The following is a 20,505-nucleotide window of genomic DNA, read 5'->3' on the forward strand; positions in this document are numbered from 1 at the left end:
TAAAGTGCTTGGGGGCATACTGTATTTAGGGTTTAAACTATAAAAATAGAATTTAAAAGGCATTTTTTAACCACATCCAAAAGTTGCGGTTTTTCACAATTCGCGGGTGCTCTAGAAATGTAACCCCCGTGAATTTTGGGGGTGTACTGTATAGCATAAAAACAAATGTAGCTCAGGGCAAGTTTGCAGGATGAAATTCACAAGAGAAGGTCTCCCAAAGTAAGCCACAATTTTTTCCCCAAAACTCTTTTTGAGAAATATTCAATAGACACTCTGTTTTTAATAGATTCAATAGACTTATTCAGTCCAGTTATTACTTTCTGGATGATAACATGAAATCGTGTTTACCTTGACATCCACTTAGTACAGAAGTCCAGAAATAAGAGATATATTGTAGACCAAGACAAGTCAGGAAATTATATTAATTAGGAACTCATTTATTCATTTGAGAACATATCTCCACTAATTCCTAGACTGTGTGTATCTTTTTAAGGGAATAACGTGAACATTTTTAGAACCACTAAAACTGTTGTATAACCATATGAAGAATGCAAATCTGTAATAAAGTCCATGGAAATTTCTTTACACGAATGGCAGAGAAATCTGAATAGGTTACAACAATGCAGGTGTGGCACTAGAGGTATCTTCTGCCTAATTACAGGTTTTGCAATCTTTTACAAAATCCTTTCTATCTTCATCAATGGTTAGCCACCAGAAATAGCTAATTAAGCCCAAAATAAATCATGACCCCCACTCCAATGAAAGACTTGAATACAACCATAATTTTTGTACTTCTAACTATCCTTGAGGCAAACTACTCCCTGTGACTTCTTAATCTTCTCAAAGATGTTTTCTGGTTAGTTAGCACCTTCTGCACCTACAATGTAATTTTCTGGCAGGTTCCAGCTTGGTCTTTGAGTTTTCAAATTGTCAGAATAAATGTCAGCTTTAGTATTTCTGTTTCCTGCCAAACGTGAAATTACAAAATTAAACCGGCTAAAAAAATGACCACCAAGCTGCCAGGGATTTTAAACATTTAGCAGCTGTAAAATTCAATTTTTATGTTAAGTATAAATAACAAATGGATACAGAGTAACAGGGATTGTGGAATAGAGGTGAAAAAGAGAGTGCAGGCAGAGTGTCAGGAGTAATTTGTGATAGACAGGTATCAGCAAGAGTGAGAGGGAATGTCTACAGGACAGTAGTGAAACCAGCTGTGTTACATGGGTTGGAGACAGAGGCACTGACCAAAAAACAGGAGACAGAGCCAGAGGTGGCAGAGTTAAAGATCTTAAGATAGTCACTGGGTGTGAGGATGATGGACAGAATTAGAAATGAGTACATTAGAGGGTCAGCTCAGGTTGGACAGTTTGGAGACAAAGTCAGAGAGGCGAGATTGAGTTGGTTTGGACATGTGCAGAGGAGAGATGCTGAGTATATTGGGAAAATGATGCTAAGGACAGAGTTGCCAGGCAAGAGGAAATTAGGAAGGCCTAAGAGAAGGTTTATGGATGTGGTGAGAGAGGACATGCAGGTGATGGGTGTAACAGAGGAAGATGCAATGGACAGGAAGATATGGAAAAAGATGATCCACTGTGGCAACCCCTAACAGGAGCAGCCGAAAGAAGAAGAAGATAAATAACAAATGGATATTCAGTTCCCTCAAACCAGTCATACTAGTCTTCTAACGCTAAGGCTCAGTTTCCCAGATCATAGTGTACATTAAAGTGCAAGAATGGAATTTGCCTCTGTTGGGAAATTTTTGAGAATTATACTATAGCTGGCTGAACCCCGGAGAGTCCACAGAAATTTTTCAATTTGTCTACTTCCTCAAGGAAAAAAGAAAGTAACTAAAATATTTTATGAATCTGCAGTTATAGTTCACAAAACCTATGAATCTTTGGACTTATTTTATTAAACAGAGTGTGCATATTACTGCCTGAACCTCTGAATAATATTTACTCAAAACAATCTGTGGATAATTGGATAATTGTTCTTTACTTTTGTTTTATTAAGTTCTCAATAACAAATTGAATTATCTATTTTCTATATGAAGAAGAAGCCTACTAAAACTACAGATAAATGGCTGTTCTTAATCTGCTCATCCTACACATCTTTCCCATAAGGTAGGTACTCCAAGCAACAAATCCGTAACACAGTAGCACATGTGGTATTCTAGACCCTTAGCTTTCCAATTAAGTCTTAAAATTTAAAATTACATACAAGGAAAACCATTACAAAAATCTTTATTATTCAGAATATATTCTACCAGTAGTGAATGGAAAGAAGTTGCGATATATTCTACAAACATATTACCGATGGAACCCCTGTCTTATTTTTAAATGTTAATGTCATGGGTTCCTTTTGAAACTTTCTTTGTTATATAAGCCTCATCTGATAAGCAAAGTTTTCTGTTGCACCCAGGTCTATAAGGGATTGCATATTTACAGTACTTTATAAATAAACTTAAACTATTAAACAATATTCAGTATTGAGTTGACTATAACCAACCACTTTACCAACTTTGACCTAATGTAAATGCATCAGTTTACCTGAAGCTTTTACCAATTAGCGACTAAATGCCCACAGTCACCACAATAGGAACACATACCCAGTAACTCAGATACCTTACTAGTAGGTTTTTTCCCATTACCATGGTTTGGTACTATTTTTTTAGGTTTTAACATTGCATTGTTTTTCTTGATACTGATATAACTACCCTCTTTTCCCACTTTTTTTCTGGGAAACATCTTCCCAGTTTCACTGCCAGACTAACTACTTCCTCTACAAAGTCCTCTATATCAGATATCAAACATATCTGTATCTTATGGGGATTAGTTCAAGGATGTACTGAGGAAGATTGGGGAGGCTGCAATGTCACTAAATCAATTTCCACTTCTGTCCTTAAACTGGTGGTGAACACTCTGTGACTTAACTGATATACTACCTGCTGTGATGGGAATTCACTTTGGTCACTGATCATGCCCCATATACAATAGATGTTAGCTCACAAAGATGGGAATCTCCCATCACTGGATGGTTTCTGAATATCAACTTTTACAAATTAAAAATGATACATGGCAAGGGACTCCTTATGCCAACACTAATGTACTATCCCATGCCCACTACCTTGAGGTAAGATACAATAATGCCCATAGGACTGAGCTGGGCGAAGGGCAGAGTTGGCATGTTAGGTACATGAGTATAGTGAGCATCTTGGAGAGACCAATTTAAGGGGAAGACTAGAAATGTTGCACAGTTTGCACAATCTCAACTTCCATCCTCAGAGTTGAGTAGGATGGCCCAGAAGAAAGTTAACTAAGTCACTTCCTCCCCAACTCTGTTTCCTCCACTTCTAAAACCAGATCACAACAAAGAGTACCTGTCAACTGATGAACACACACTCTGAAGGACATGATTCTCTAAGCAACAGAGGTGGATTTCTTTACAAAGATTTTTTTTCTAACCTTTTTCTGCCAAAAATAATTAAATGGTGTTTTCCCACTTCTGATCCCAACATTCCTTATACATTCTTAACTTTATCTCTTACAATGGTTTGCCATTTCATTATTAAGTTTATTGGACAACCAATTCTGAAAGACTGAAATCAAAGAAGAGTCATACTATTCTATGACAATAGATGCATTTTAAATGACACAGCATAGTCACTTATGGACCTAAAACCCAGTTTAAAATTAAGCAGATGATGGATGGAGATACTAGGACATCAAAAACAGATTTGAATTCAAGCAGGAACACCAGTAAACTGCAAAAACATGAACACTTTTATTCGTACAAGGTGGAAGCTTAACACTGAAGGGGTTTCCTGGCTAGAAAAAAATGATAGAAAAATGATCTTATCCCTCCCTATCAGTCTAGTACGTTTGTGACTGCTGAACAAAAGCCAGTTGACAGTGGATGAAAAAGCCCCAACCACTATTAAGCCCTCTGAGTAATGCTATGAATGCAGACGCTGGGGTCTTTCATGTGCAATGCTTGTTGTGTAGTTGGTTTTGTCGCTAAAGGTTGTTGCAGGATGCTAGCCTCCATTACCAGCTGTTGAACAATAAAAGTGAGGTAATTTTATTGAGCTTGTGGTCCCTTAAGGTCTTTCTGAATCTTTTTATTTTTGCAAATACTCTTCATTGTTGCCAGTCTAACCTTTTGTAGTGATTATTTTCATTTTTACAAACCAAACAACTTGCTTTCATACTGTAGGAAAAAGCAAAATGATAATTATTTAAAACCAAAACTCTCTTCCTTTGTGTTTTGCAGTGTTTTACAATGGGGTGTAATTGCATCACTTTATGTTGTTGTCAGGTCATGTGATTACCAATGATTGTAGTCACTGATAACAAGATGCTGGCACCCATGAAAACGATATACAAAAAGACATGCAAAAAACTACATAAAAAGGGCTTTATGCTGCATAAAAGTAATGCATAAAACACAGCCAAAAATCAGATAAACTAGCCTCTTGATTCATAATACAGATTCAACATAGCTTATGTTAAAAATAGAGTGGCAAAGATGAGTTTATTACCTCAATGACATTGGACTCCACAAATCCTGGTAGCCGCTCATCCTTACAGATAATGCCTGCATCTTCATCATGTGTGCAATCACTATTTCCCCACCCTCGAGATTTACAGTCACCAATGTGCTTTTCACTGCCACTACATTGAACATTGTCAAGCCAGATTTTCCCTGCAAAAGAAGCAGAAAACACCTATATGAATGAAGTGGTCTGACTCCCATTACCTACTAACTAATAATCACCAATTGAGATAAGCAGCATCAACCAGCATTGTCAGACAGGCCTAGCTCTGACAAGCTGTACAATATAAGCATGAATCCATACATTACAACATGACAAAAATTGCAGAGGACTGCTATCTAATAAATGAAACATTTCAAAATTTTGAACAGAATAAAGATTATAAATAATGGAAAAACAGGGCCTTGAGCCTCCCTCTGGTTTTAGGTATTAATGGAAAAATGGCACTTATCACCTTACCTTTGTGCTTATTGGAGGTTGTTATGATTTTGTGGTTTATGTTTCCATTTGTATGAATAATATATTGTATCCTTAATTAAAGTATTATTAATTTTGCCATTTAGTGTATCACAGTTGCAGCCATCTGGTTTTGTTGTTTCCACCTCAAGTGTCAAGTTGTGGGTTTCCCTTTGCCATCACATGACACCAGGAAGTTGTACATCGGTACATCACATTAGCATGTTTACTTTGACCTCAAGTTTTGAGAAATTTGTGCCTCCCTGGTCCTTTAAACAAATATTTTTCCATTATTCAATTTTTTGTCCAGACATCCTGAGGTTATAGGAAATAAACTGAAAACAAAAATGACTTTTCTCAAGGAAAAATCTGAAAAACACAGGTAGACCCATTATTACTATCATTGATTCATATGTGTGCTTGTGAAAAATGTCCAGTTTTCATTTTCAAAGACTTTTTTATGGGTGCTACCATTCTGTATTTTAAATTTTTTATTCAAACCATCTCAAACATGTCTGGTTTCTATGATGCTACAGTATATGGTTGCTAGCCACATGATAGAAGTGCCATTTTAGCCATGTTATATATGATGACCATGGAGTTTAAATCATGTGCAAGCTTTTTGAAAATAAACTGAAGACTAGGTAAGAGCTTTGTGCTCAGAGCCACCACTTCCTATATGCACATTAGGCAGTGGGGAGGGGCCCCCTTTTGGTGTTATTGCTGTTTCATGAATCATGAAATTAGCATCTTTGACAGTCACAAAGACGCAGTGCAATTCCTTCTGGTCTTCTCTAAACTTCTCCATCAACATTCTCAGAGCAAACATTGCATCTGTGGTGCTCTTTCTTGACATGAAACCATACTGCTGCTCACTAATCATCACCTCACTTCTTAACCTCGCTTCCACTACTCTTTCCCATAACTTCATACTGTAAGCATCAATTTTATTCCCCTGTAGTTACTGCAGTCCTGCATATCTCCCTTATACTTAAATATCAGCACCAGTACACTTCTTCTTCACTCCACAGGCATCTTCTCACTTTCCAAGATTCCATTAAACAATCTGGTTAAAAACTCCACTGCCACCTCTCCTAAACACCTCCATGCTTCCAAGTATGTCATCTGGACCAATGGCCTTTCCATTTTTCATCCTCTTCATAGCTGTCCTTAATTCCTCCTTGCTAATCCGTTGCACTTCCTGATTCACTATCTCCACATCATCCAACCTCTTCTCTCTCTCGTTCTCTTAATTCATCAGCCACTCAAAGTACTCTTTCCATCTGCTCAACACACTCCCCTCGCTTGTGAGTACGTTTCCATCTTTATCCTTTATCACCTTAACCTGCTGCACATCTTTCCCAGCTTGGTCCCTCTGTCTACCCATCGGTACAGGTCCTTTTCTCCGTCCTTAGTATCCAACCTCTCATACAACTCATCATACACCTTTTCTTTAGCCTTCGCCTCCTCTCTCTTCACCTTGCGCCTTATCTCCTTGTGCTCTTGTCTACTTTCTGCATCTCTCTGACTATCCCACTTCTTCTTTGCCATCCTCTTCCTCTGTATACTCTCCTGTATTTCCTCATTCCACCACCAGGTTTCCTTTTCCTCCTTCCTCTTTCCAGATGTCACGCCAAGCATACTTCTTGCTGTCACCCTTACTACATCTGCTGTAGTTTCCCAGCTGTCTGGTAATTCTTCACTGCCATCCAGTGCCTGTTTCACCTCCTCCCTAAACTCAACCTTGCAGTCTTCCTTTTTCAACTTCCCCCATTTGATCCTTGGCTCTGCCCTCATTCTCTTCCTCTTCTTGATCTCCAACATCATCCGACAGACCACCATCCTATGCTGATTAACTACACTTTCCCCTGCCACCACTTTGCAGTCTTCAATCTCCTTCAGATCAATTCTTCTGCATAGGATGTAATCTACCTGTGTGCATCTTCCTCCACTCTTTTACATAACCCTATGTTCCTCCCTCTTCTTAAAATACATATTCACCACAGCCATGTCCATACTTTTGGCAAAATCCACTATCCTCTGACCTTCTTCATTCCTCTCCTTGGCACCATACCTACCCTACCCATCACCTCCTCATCTCCACTGTTCTCTTCACCAACATGCCCATTTAAATCCACTCCAATCACCACTTTCTGTCCCTTGGGTACACTGTTCATCACTTCATCCAACTCACTCCAAAAATCTTCTTTCTCACCCATTGTACACCCAACTTGCAGTGCATATGCACTAACAACATTCATCATCACACCTCCAATTTCCAGCTTCATAATCATTACTCTGCCTGACACTCTTTTCACCTCCAAAACACTCTTGACATACTGTTCCTTCAGAATAACTCCTACCCCATTTATCCTCCCATCCACACCATGATAGAACAATTTGAATCCACCTCTAATCCACCTGGCCTTACTCCCCTTCCATTTAGTCTCTTGCACGCACAATATATCAACCTTCCTTCTCTCCATCATATCTGCTAACTCTCTTACCAGTCATACTGCCAACATTCAAAGTTCCTACCCTCTGTTCCACTCTACTTTCCTCCTACCTCTTCTTCTCCTTCTTCTTCTTCTTCTGCCAACAGTAGCCCAATTTCCTCCAGCACCCTGTTGGCTAACAGTACTGGTGGAGGTCGTTGTTAACCCGGGGCTCAACCGATCCAGAATGGAAATTTGTATTGTTGTCCGCATATTGATTTGGCAAAATTTTACACCAGATGCCCTTCCTGATGTAACCCTCCCCATTTATCCGGGCTTGTGACCGGTACGAAGAAACACAGTGGTTTGTTCATCCTAAACTTTATTATAATAAAGGGATAACTTCATGAGAGACTTTTATGAGCAATACAATTTTGGTTCGGAATCTGGTTTTGACTTACCTTTGCTTTACAAATTCAAGTTTAGTGGTGTCAGGCTAATTTTGTTTATACATCTTTGTCCTTTAAGTAAGAATCTCTGCTTTGCCTGACAGTTTGTTTGTATGACTTTACAACTAAACAAAGGATCTCCTTAAATATCATCTATAAAGACTTGCAAGAAGAAGTTCTCAGTAGTCATGATAGCTTGCTCATTAATGATGTTTGAATCTTTAGTACATTTTGGTAATGCAATTTAGATTGTAAATGTTTAATCATTTAGTCATATATACTAAACATATGTGCTGTAGTACATGTATAAGAATTGTCAAAGTGGCCATCTGTGACAAAGCAGGAAAGTAATGGTACCACAAAGTCATTAGCTATCCTTAGCTAACCTTTTAGTGTGCATCTAATCTAGTTTGTACTTCCACGATAGGAAAGCTGCAAGCCAGAATTGAAAATGAACACTAGGACTATAGGATGATGCCAAAAATCTAAGTTAAAGCAACAGAAATGAACAGTTGCCAAAAGAGCACAGAAAACCAGTTACCAAAGCTTAATATGAGTTCATTAATCAAAGTTTAGAGAAACATGGTAAAAGTGCTAACTTCCTAACTTGATTTTACAATAGTTAACACATAAAGGTATTTGAGAAATATCTAAAAACTTGGAAGTGCATCCCCATCTTATATACTAATGACATCATACGTTGCAACTTTCGGGCTCCATGTGATAACAATGCATGTAGCTGCCATGGTCAAAAACAAAATAGCAACATGACAACACTGATAAACAATGGATAAAAATTATTAACAATGTCGAAACGTACAAAATATCACAAAATAGATACCAATTTGAAAAACCATGCCTTAGCACTTCAGAATCAGTACATTATGCTGTTTAGTAAGACAATTTAAATTGTACATTATTAATTGTTAAGTCTTGTGTGCCACGTGTTGCTGTACATGTACAAGAATTGTTCCATCTGTGACTAAGAACCAAACTAGTTGTATTTCAAAGAACTATTAGTTAAAAGTATTAAAATGACATAGAACTAAAAAATAATCGTTTTCTCCCCTGAACCTGCTCTAACAGTTAATTGTAATTTGGCTGATAGGTAGGATGACTCATCCACTTCCTCACCTTGTAAACAGTAAACCAAAGCACTTCCCTCACACTTTCTACCAGAATTTTTCTCTCTCAAATCTATTTTCTTCTCCATTGTTCTGACTCCAAATCCAGAAACAACTCACTATCTTTAAAACCTTTCCTAGTAACACAGTACTTCTAGAAATTTGCATTTCTTTCTGGTGTCAGAGGAGGTCCATCTCTGGACAAAGGAAAATTAGGAAAGAGCTTCCTAAAAATCTGCTCTTGTCTACCTGCACTCCTGTAGCTTAGTAGCTCTTGAAGTGCTAGTTCTCTCAGTCAAAAAGAGAAGTATGTGGCTTCCCCATCTAGAAATTGTATGCTGTCACCTGTTGACCTGGAGATCTTGTGGCTGCTTACTAACCCTTAATGGAATATGTCTCTCTACTTATAGGGGTGATCATCTCTGGCATCTGATGAATTGCATGCACTCTAATGTCCTGCAGAAATCTCCTGAGACTGTTTCATGACTATAACTGTCTCTCACTTCCTTACACTGATATGTTAGACAACAAGATTGACTCTCAAAAGAGAAAGTGTATCACTGGTTTATTTTTCTAAGTGGCAAGGCTGAATAAGCAAACCAGAAGCAAGGAGTTTAGTTGGGGTCAATCGAATGGACAGACTTTTATGATGTAGGAAGGGCCACTAGTATAAGCTTCACCTCAGAACCAAATTGGGTAGGAAATGGACCGAAGGTACTCAAATATCAAAAAATTAAGACTGGCATGTGAAGACAAGACTGTTCAGATGGATTTCAAAATTTAGCAAAGAGCTGTACACGAGGATAAGAATATCACTTAAAACCGCAAGTGCTACACAAAACATTGAACTTCTGAACCAAACTGTTTTATTACTTGGCATGTTTATTATGCCTTGAAATAATTAACTGTCTATTTAAGCATACATATGCTTTTTAGATAAACAGATAGACTGATAGATCCCCTTGGGGAAATTTGGGATTTTGTAGAAGCTCAGTAAATAAAAAATAACACCCTTCTTCTCAAATACACACCAGAATGAAAAGAATGAAAACTCATAAAAAGAATGAAAACTTTTGATTTAACTCAATGCAAAAAACAGCAGTCCTCTGTGAAGCATTTTAAAGGTGTATTGCTGTTTATATAAAGGAACCCCAGTAATGTTTATTTACAAACTTCTGCTGAATAATTTGTTGGCTGAAAGTACTTAGTTCTAGCATGTTAGAATTTGCGGGAGTGTTTAACACCTCAACCTTTTAGCTTCTCAGTGTCTCTTAAATTTGTGTGTGCTGTAGACACTAGGTAGCTTTCTTCATGTAGCTTCTCCAGAGTCTGAAGCTTGTCCAAAAGGCAAGTAAGATACGCGGGTGCAAGGGTTTACCATAGCTGCAACAGATAATTGGTAAATTCAAAATCTATTTTTTCAATTTCTAGTGGCTATCGTCAGTGACAAGCCAGAGGCCATATTAACTCTAATCTTAATGAAAACTAGTAACAAGTAAAACAAATTCAAAAACAAAATGAAAAACTGAGAGAATGTGGAGCTTCTGTAAAAGGCTCATAATAACAAGTGTTATAAATGATTGTTGCAACAGAATAAGCAATACAGACATATCAATTACATAAAGTAATGTATATATTAATTATATGTGTATTGGGGTATTGGACTTAATAAAAGGAAATTGTATAGTTTAAAAGAAGTATTACACTGCTTCCCAAGAAAAAGTCCCGCGTAAGACAACAAGCTAACTAAGAAGTAGCTCTTTCTGTGTACTTGCGCCCAGAATTACTAAATAAAAATAATGAGATTTGAAAAGTGAAGAGGTCATCATGAAGATGAAAAGGCAGTCAATCTGTGTCATTGCTTCTGAATTATTGTAAGAATATTGTTTTATTTATTACTTACAGTTTAACTACATTATAGAAGTTAATTGCTTAAAGGGGTAACAAGCTAAATAATTAAAATATATTTTATATTTTGTATTTTATGCTTTAATAAATAAGACTATTTTATATTAATTTAATCTATATTCTCACATTTTTCTGGATCTGCATTTGTGGACTTAAAAAGTCATTCCTATATGCTTTAGGTTTCCTGTTTATGATGTGTAATTCCGAACGTAGATATTTAACAATATTTTTTGAGCATATGACTGGATAACTGACATAAGAAATACACAACAAGAGATTTTTTTCTTTCTTCCATGGACATTTTTTACATTATTTGTTATTTTACAGCATTGGTAACTATTGGCTTCTATAACAGTATATCATAAACTTCTTTCTCTTCATTCTGCAAGAAAACACGACATTTTTTTTCTCATTACTACAAACTACATTAGGCAAGTAACATATAAAAAAATTTTAGGTGGATTATTTCTTTCAATGCTCCTGAGTTGTGTTCATAGCCACCAGTGTGATGTTCACGATGTTCATGATGACGATACTGGATCACAGCATCCAAGACACAAGGAAATGATTGTAAAATAGAAATAAACTGAAAATTTAATACACCAGACAATTAAATTTCCCATTGGGATTAATAAAGTATCTATCTATCTATCTATCTATCTATCTATCTATCTATCTATCTATCTATCTATCTATCTATCTATCTATCTATCTATCTATCTATCTAAATAATATCCCAGCACTCTAAGATTAATCAACAATGACGGTAGATCATGACAATGCCCCTGTAGGTTTCACTACCAAGACAGCTTGCGTAACAAAACTTCTTGTGTAGTAACAATCTTTTAAAATTAGGTAACAATTGTACAGTTATCTGCATTGGCTTAGCTGCCAGTTTTTGAAACATAAAGTGTTATATCATGTATTAATTATAGGTCTAGTGCTGTCACAAAGGCTCCCAGTCTGTGCACCTTCATTTGAAGTACTTCATGCATGTAGGAAAAGTAGTTTAAGGCCAACTGGTAATATGTTTTTTTATATGTTACTGTCAATGTGTGAAATTAGGTATTGTATAGAATGCCTAGGAAATCTATAAAATGCTGAAAATGGAACATGAAATTGTGAAACGATTAAAATTTCAGACATTCCTAGGCATTCTATGCAATACCAAAAGGCAAACCGGCAAGTTGTTATGTATAATGCCTTTGTATTGCACACAATGCCTAGAGAAAGTGTATAGCATATTAAACTAACACAACCATTTCATGCTTTGCCTAAAAAGTCACACATTGTATAGATTTCCTAGGCATTCTGTACAATACCTGCTTTTCACACATTGTTGCTAACATACCATATACAAAGTCTAGGACTGTTAAATTTTCATTTGAAGGATTATATACATTTTTCAAATACACTATATATAAATTCTGCCGTGAATATTGATTCTACTTGAATAAATGTTCTTGCATTAATTACAAAAAAGAAATATTAGTATTACACAGAAGACATAGCAGTTCTAGAGTTAAGTCCAAAAGAAAACAACTAGGCTGAGCCTTTTCAGTTTATGCAAATATAGTGTGGCACCCGGCTGGGGTTCATGCCTATGAAAGTGCCTATGAAAGGTTAAAAGATTATACCACATTGTTCTCCAGAATGCTCCTCCATACATCTGTCCGGGTAAATACGGTTCTGCTCATTACAGTATGCTTATAGTATACTAGCTGTGTAGGCCCACGCTGTAAAAAGTCTGTGGTCATAGAAACTATTGAAGTCGTCAGAAAAAAAACTGAAATGTAGAGATGTCAGGTAATTGAAAGGAACTACTCTGGGCATCGCTATCCTAGGAGGATTCGTGTTACTGATGTGCTTTCATTGCTTGTACATTAGCGGCTGGAGGAAAAGTAAAACGGATACTGTTTTGCCAATATTAGCGGGTAAGCAAATTTGCCTTTCTTCTGAGGTTTCGATTTGCTGACGTGGTGGCCCCGCTTGTGTTATTAGCGGCTAAGATAGTTTTCTGTTTCCTCAGAGGTGGAGCCCTTATCCTGACTGCATCTCTAATGTTTATATATGATAGAGAACAACTATTACATTACCAAATAACATAAATTTAAATGTAAAATGATCTGATCTTATAAATCGCAGGATTTATTTTTCTCAATAGATTTTAATTTCCTGTTATGCTGTTATTTAACTCCTTGGAATACACTGATGCAGTGTTTTTCACTGAATTTCAATCAGGTTCTATATTTAGCAGAATATATTTCAGTCAATCATGCACCGGGTCGATAAAATGATAATCAGCCAACATTTGAAATGCCACTTAAGAATTATTGGTCTTCATGAGGTTTGTGGGCAGGTCTCAGAAATATGACAGTGATATAATATTGACAAAAAGGTCTATAAGGAGGCAGTCATGTTTATTGGGAAAGACATGAAAGTTCCAGAACAACAGGAGAAGCAGGTTATACAAAAATAAATGTGAGGTGTTTGTTGCACTTAATCATAAAGTACTGTAATCTACCTGTGACATCTGCCTTCGCAGTATTCAAAAGAGCACATGTGGGATATTCTGGAATACCAATATGTTCTACTCTGCACCTCCCCTTGGACCATTACTTTCCTGAAACAATGCTTGTCTGGATATGCCACATTCAGCTTATAAGTCTGTGATAGTAGATGGTTAACTTGTAAAGGTCAGTAAACCATCTGCTGAGTTATATACCTTATATTCATGTAAAATATGAATTACTGCCAAAATTTTTTTGAATGGCAAACAGTGATTCTTAACAGTGAATCATAGCACCTTGCAATGGTTAAAATGTAATCACAGTAGTAATTAACATGCTAATTTAAAAATTAAGCATAAATATGAAAATGGTGTAAAAAACACCAAAACACTTAACACTGAACACAATCAGATCCTACAAGCTCGTGCACCAACACTACAAGCTTTCTATAGCTTTCTAAAGCTCCAAAAAGTCAGTTTCGTTTAGTAATATTTTTCAGAGTGATGACTGGAGAGTTTCTGCTCTTAGTCACTGTGGTTTTAAAAAAACTGCTTTAGAAAAAGACACTCTTGCATTCATGACCTTTGATAAGAATAATAAAACTGGCAAAAGTTAAGATGAATATTATGTTGAAGACAAATGCAAACTTTTCAGTTTGAATTAATTTTGTAATATCCTTTGTGGAACAGCAGAGCTTTTTCTTTTTATTATAGAAAACAACGCTGAGAGTTATTGCAAATACTTGCTAGTTTTACTTCAAGCATTTGCAATAACTGAATTGCTACCTTGTAAAAACCACACAGTGACATCATACACAAGGAATTATGGTCAATATAGTTGTTTAGCTCAGTAGATGCTGCAAAACATTAAATTTTGAAGTCTCAAACCAAATGATGAAGGAACGTTAAATGATGCTATCAGCATCATTGAAGTGTATGTTTAAATATAAATTTTCACTGTTTTTCTAAATAAAAATCACATTGTTAGTTTAAATGGAAAAATGTGTCTTGTACATCTGCATATTCTATAGGCTACCATTTGTAGTGTATTAATTTGTATTTTTTAAAAATAAAGACACATTTAAACCCTTTGTTTAAATAAGAAAAAAATTCAACAACCGTATCTTATTCAGCTCCCTTACCCCCAACCCTAATCTTAACTTGAACCCACCTATCATCTGTATTTTTTTGTTACTTATTCAAAAAAAGAGAAATAACCTAATGACACACCACTATACCAACAAAGGGTTTTTTTCTCCTCGATACTAAAGACCAACCCATGTATAACTTTGCTTTACACCAACAGTTTTAACCCAAAATGGACCCCTCCTTTAGGATGCTACTTGCTGTGTTAACAGGCAGCTTTAGATACCCCGCAAAATTAGAGCACACTCCTTGGGGTGTGCTTTACAGTTGAGTTCTCTTTTTTTTTTTTTTTTTTTTTTTTTTTTTTTGAGTTTTATGATATCTACTTGTTATTTGGATTATTGTCTCTGTCTTCTGTTTTAGACAATTCAGAATTTGTCTAAATGAACCTTGTTTATTTAAGACACTGCTTCTGTTTTGTGGACTAATAAAATGAATGTCAGATTTTATTATAGTTCCTCTTCTATGATTTACCTCAGTCACTTACCTTAACATAATTCCATTAACCTCCTTGGTGTTAATCCCAAGTGTGACTTGGTCTTGGAATTCTATACAATTACAGTTGACCACAAGTCACATTAGTGGTGAAGTGTAATGATCTGCTTTACATTTTTAAACCTGAATAATGATACAGACAGTATTCTGCTTCCATCCAATGAATGAAATAACACCATGTTACAAAAAATAATTAATATGTCTATCCATATTGCCACTCTAAAGTAACACATCAACTTTGCAACTCATCAATATTCATTAGTGGGGCAGACACCTGAAGAGTCCAACCAAAAACACAATGGCAAACGAAAAGCCATAAAGGTAGTTTTACAACGAACTGAAACAGAATCATTGCTTGAATTTGGCGATAGTAATGAGGATGTGAATTGGTCATGAGAAGTTGACACGGAAAGTGAAACTGATGCACAATAAGGCAGAGCATGACCAAACCATCATAATATGCCCCATGAATTCAGTCACATGAAGCTTCAGCATGGTGTGACAGTAGCTGTGTGATAAAAAGGCAAAATAATTCTGATTGAGTGCAAGGACAAGCAAAACATTACCCCCCTAAGCACTTTTCACAATGCAGCAGCTGTTAATGTTCATGTCAGGGGAAATGTGGAAGTGACTATGCCTTGCACTGAGGTAGCCTACAATAACATAATCGGCAAGTCAACCATGCGGATCAGGCACTGACATTCTATCCTCTCACACTTTTACTGTCCTGATTGTGATATCGGGCTGTGCATTGCTGACTGTTTCAAAATATATCACAAGAAGGATAGCACATCACACATAGCACCAGCATAAACACAGCAGTGGACACTAGACATACCTTTCCTACTGTATTTATGCAAATGTTTTGGTATTTACATGTTTCTGTTACAGGTAATAACATTTTTCTTTTGAAAAAAGTCAATGTTTTGGGCTGTTTTTTCTGGGTTAAACAAAGGAAGCTACTATGAATTGCGTAAATTATCAATTATAAGTGGAGGCCATTTTATTCATTTTACATGGTAGAAGACAATCTTATTAGGTGGCAATGTGATCAATATGCATTAAAAGCACAATCAGGCAGGCTGAGCATGACACCAATAAATTACTTGTCTGTTCAGGTGTTGGAGTCACAGATTTTCATGTAAATGGCACCAATGCTTCTAGGTGCAACTACTTTTTTAAGATATTGCGCTTGCTAGATGTTAAAGGATATGTTTGGTATTTTTCAAGTCAAAGTTATTTCTTCACAAACAAGTTATATATTACTTTGCCACATAATTGTGTTCTAAATAATTTTATCTATTCTAACAGCTTGGAGCTCTATGGAATCCCACATCCATACCTGATTAAAACAGCCTTAACACTTACCAAATACATACACTTTGTAGTAGCAAAGGTTTTGAATTAAGAAAACATGCCTTCCTTGTTTATGAGGCATCCTTGTGATAAGAGATGGAAACTAAAAATAATCATTTTATCACAACATATTGTTTTAATTTTCTTGAGGTATGTGCTCATTTGTGTGCTTGCAGCAGCCATGAAAGTTATGACAACACAATCCCTAACCCATATTTACAATCTGTGTGGTTATTTTACAAAACCCAAGCATCGAGATGTACAATGAGTGGATGTGTAATGAATACAACACATACATTGTACTTTACACACATAATAATACATGTGAACTGAACTATTTATAACACATTGTAAATTTAATCCATAGGTTTTTAGAGAGGAAAGACACTTTTGCTGTGTCTTGCACACACATGATCCATAAAGAAAAAACCCTCAGAAAAAGGCAGAGTGCACTCTGGGGAAGACTGAAGTGCCAGAAATGCATTATTTTATTTAATGCATGATGAGTCATTCTTCCTTATTATATACTGTAAGTAATAGAGGAACTGAGCACAATGCTTTTGAGTGAGTAACATCATTGACCCTGATGCCAATCAATCTGTAAATGCATGCAGGTTATATGTGGTACCTGCCGCTGTGAGATGACAGCCCACTCTGCCTATGATAAAACATCTACACTGAACATACTAAACTTCAACCTGATTAAACTTAGGTGAACTGGTATTGCTAAACTGGCCTGATAGTGATTGTGTGCATTCGCACTGGATTGGACAGGTGCCCTTTCTGAGGATTGTTCCAATCTTGCAACCTGATACTTGCTGGGATAAGCTCCAGCTGGACTGCAACCCAGCCCTGGATAAGCACGTTAAGAAGATGGATGGATACTGTATATGTATTTATGGATGAAATGTAGGGTTTGATGTGGGGCACCACACTGGCTTCCTTCCATTCAAGCACTGAATGTATGCCAATAATGTCTAATCTGTTTTTGTCACTTCATTTCCTGATACACAAGCTCAACACTCTCTCTCACTGAAACACATGCATGTTTTATCAATCCAGCCTACCATCTAGCTATCTACAGAGCACAGAGAGCAAGGATACCATGGTGTAAGATGAATGCAGCTGGTCTCCTTTTACAATGGCTGAATCTCACAATAGTTTTTTCCTTTTTATTTTTAAAACAACTTGGACACTCTGTTTTACAATATATTTTGCAATCTTGACACGGGACAATACTCGAAAACATTTTTAGCTTTAAAAATAGATGCATTTGGTAAGTTTTCACGCTTTTTTATCATGTATGTATATGGGGTTCCATACAGCGTTTTGTATGCTGCAAGAACAAAGTAATTAAAAGTTTGTAAAAACACTTTACTTTAGAACACAGTTTTTTGAGGCAAATTAATACTGTATATACCATGATTGCAAAGAAATAACTTTCACTTGAAAAATACCAAACTTTAAGTATGGTGTAAACAACAGCTCCCATAGAAGAAACTTCTCTTGCCATGGTTCCCTGGAAACCTTAAAGACAGAGTTGGCATCCAGATGTCATGCTTGCAGCAAACTGTGAAACACTTGAACATAATGCTTCACACGTATTTCCTTGAACTTTCACCTAATATGTTTGCTTTAAATTCCAAATGGTTAAGCCATAAACTCTAATGCTAGTGGTTGGGGAACACTGTAACACATTCTTACTCTTATAAACATCATAACATAGTTAGTGTTTCTTATATTTAAAATTAGAATACATTATATTTTTAAAAGTTAGAACATGAGTTGAGCTGTACAATCAAAATATCTAACAGCTACAATTCATGTTTCTGAAGAATTTCTCAAAATAACTTCGATGAAAAATGTTATATAAAGTATTTAATGTGAATTGCCCTTCAGCATTTCAGTCTCAAGTTAGATTATGTCTAGAGTTCATATCAGAATTACTATATGCAGATGCAGAAACTCCAGATGCAACACTATATTTTGCTTTGGAAAGAATATGTAAAGACTGCATTCTAAAAGGTCTTTTCTGTGTGTTCATGAATTATAATGTAATGAGATTGTCATTAAGGTAAACATCCTGCATTGAGATGGTCAATTTCTTTTAGCACTAACATTTGTATTAATCTATTATATGTTCCCTGTGATGAATTTGTCAAAACATCCTGCATTGAGATTGTCAATTCTTTAAGCACTAACCTGTGTATTAATCTGTTATAACTTTCTTGTGATGAATTTGTCAAAGCCATTTTCTCTGTTACTGAGTCACAAAGAGCCAAAACCTGAATATTTAGCATTCCTTCACCACAGTGGAATTAAATCTGGACAAGATGCAGATCCAAAGCAGAGATCTCTCTTTCTCTCTCTCTCTCTCTCTCTCTCTCACACACACACACACACACACACACACACACACACACACACTACAGATCTGTGTTAGTTTATAATTGCCAATTATCCTTATCCTTACATGAACATCTCTGGGGACAATAGTCCTGTCAGGTACAGTCACTGATACATATGGAGTCATTGTGCTTTCTGAATAACAACAAAATATGAAAAAGAAGACAGTATTATATAAAGCATTCCTCAGAAAGCTATTTTAATAAAAATATGCACTGTAGTTAAATATCACTTTTAGATATTTATTGGTATGAGTTATATTGCCTAACCTTCTATGAACTGATGTACCTGAATGGTTTCTATCCATAGAAATGTAAATCCACCCCATCCCACATACTTATATCTGTTTGCAATTGTTAAATGGAATTCATTTTAAAAATCAAATTTATTTTAATATTTGGCTCTTTTTGTACCTGTTCCTTTGCCATATTTGGCACTGTGTGCCCATCCAGTTGCAGAAACAAATCCAAGATGTCGACAGAGGACAAAAGCATTCTCCATTGAGAAGTCATCATCACAAATGGTTCCCCACTCATCATTATAGAAGACCTCAATTCTCCCTTCATTGTGCTTGCGAGGATATCCAGCCAGGCGGAATCTGATTTTTCCCCTTTGCTGTTGTTGTGGACTTGGAGTTGTGTGCTGTGACAGTCCCATAGCTGATAGGAGGCTTAACAGCAAACCCAGAATCTCCCATTGCTTGTACAGCAGCTCAGTCTTCATCACGTCCTAAAGATTTTAATGCACCTGTAAATTAAGTACAAAAATGTTGTTATAAATGTAAAAATAAATAAGATGTCATGCTGATACAAAATTGTTATCCTTTCATTAATTATATAACCTAATATTTTCATTATAAACTAGGAAGTGAAGACTTTTCCATCAGCTTTGGGCACAAGGCAGTAACCAATCAAGGATGGAGCATTAGTCATTTATATACCACATGAATTCCCACATTCAAAGATGAGACTAAAGTTTTATTTGGATTTGCTCATTTTCAAATGTGCCACATGTTTAAATACAAATAGAAAGACAGCTATGTATACCATGTGTAATATTTTATGTGCAATTTTAGCACCCGGCATACCCTGTAATTGTGCTTTTCATCTGCTTCATACTACAAATGAAGCAACTAAACAAATGCTTTCTCAATGTAGCAAATAAAACAGAAGGATGGTGACTCACTTGATCCGCCAATTTATCTGTGAATGATTAGATTTTATCCTTACATTTCCATCAGGAAAACTAAACAAATTGTAGTATGTTATTAAGTATAAAATTATAATTTCTATAAAATGTATTTATTAAAATTTAACTCTATAGATGCTGATACACACAGTATGTATACAGTATATACAGTATGTGTGTGTGTGCATGCTATATATGCATATGCACACATGGAGCCAACTTGGTAAGTAAAAGTAAACAAACACATATATATATATACATACAGTATATATCAGCATCTATGGAATTAAATCAATTAGAAAAAATGAAAAATTCTGTGCAAAATTGCGCTGATGTGTCTGCATCAAAACTAACTCACACTTGCAGAACTGTAATAGAAAATATGGAGAAAATATGAAGTCTTTGGATTGATATGTTGCAAGAACATATGCCTCTATCTCAGGTGATAATTCAGCAAAAAAAAATAATCATTTGA

General features: G+C 35.9%; 1 protein-coding gene across 6 annotated transcripts in view; it reads right to left on the reverse strand.

Annotated features, from left to right (window-relative positions):
- loxl3b (lysyl oxidase-like 3b) overlaps positions 1 to 20,505 on the reverse strand; it is a 147,557-nt gene that overhangs the window by 102,883 nt on the left and 24,169 nt on the right. For all 6 annotated transcript variants that reach the window (XM_028801540.2, XM_028801539.2, XM_028801538.2 and 3 more), the window contains exons 2-3: positions 19,256 to 19,589; positions 4,544 to 4,707 (exon numbers count right to left, since the gene is read on the reverse strand). In XM_028801540.2, coding sequence (XP_028657373.1) covers positions 4,544 to 4,707; positions 19,256 to 19,565 — 474 coding nt within the window. In that variant the 5' untranslated portion in view covers positions 19,566 to 19,589. The remainder of the gene's footprint in view (positions 1 to 4,543; positions 4,708 to 19,255; positions 19,590 to 20,505) is intronic.

The sequence above is a fragment of the Erpetoichthys calabaricus genome, chromosome 5 (genome assembly GCF_900747795.2).
Source record: "Erpetoichthys calabaricus chromosome 5, fErpCal1.3, whole genome shotgun sequence".
Taxonomy (NCBI): domain Eukaryota; kingdom Metazoa; phylum Chordata; class Cladistia; order Polypteriformes; family Polypteridae; genus Erpetoichthys; species Erpetoichthys calabaricus.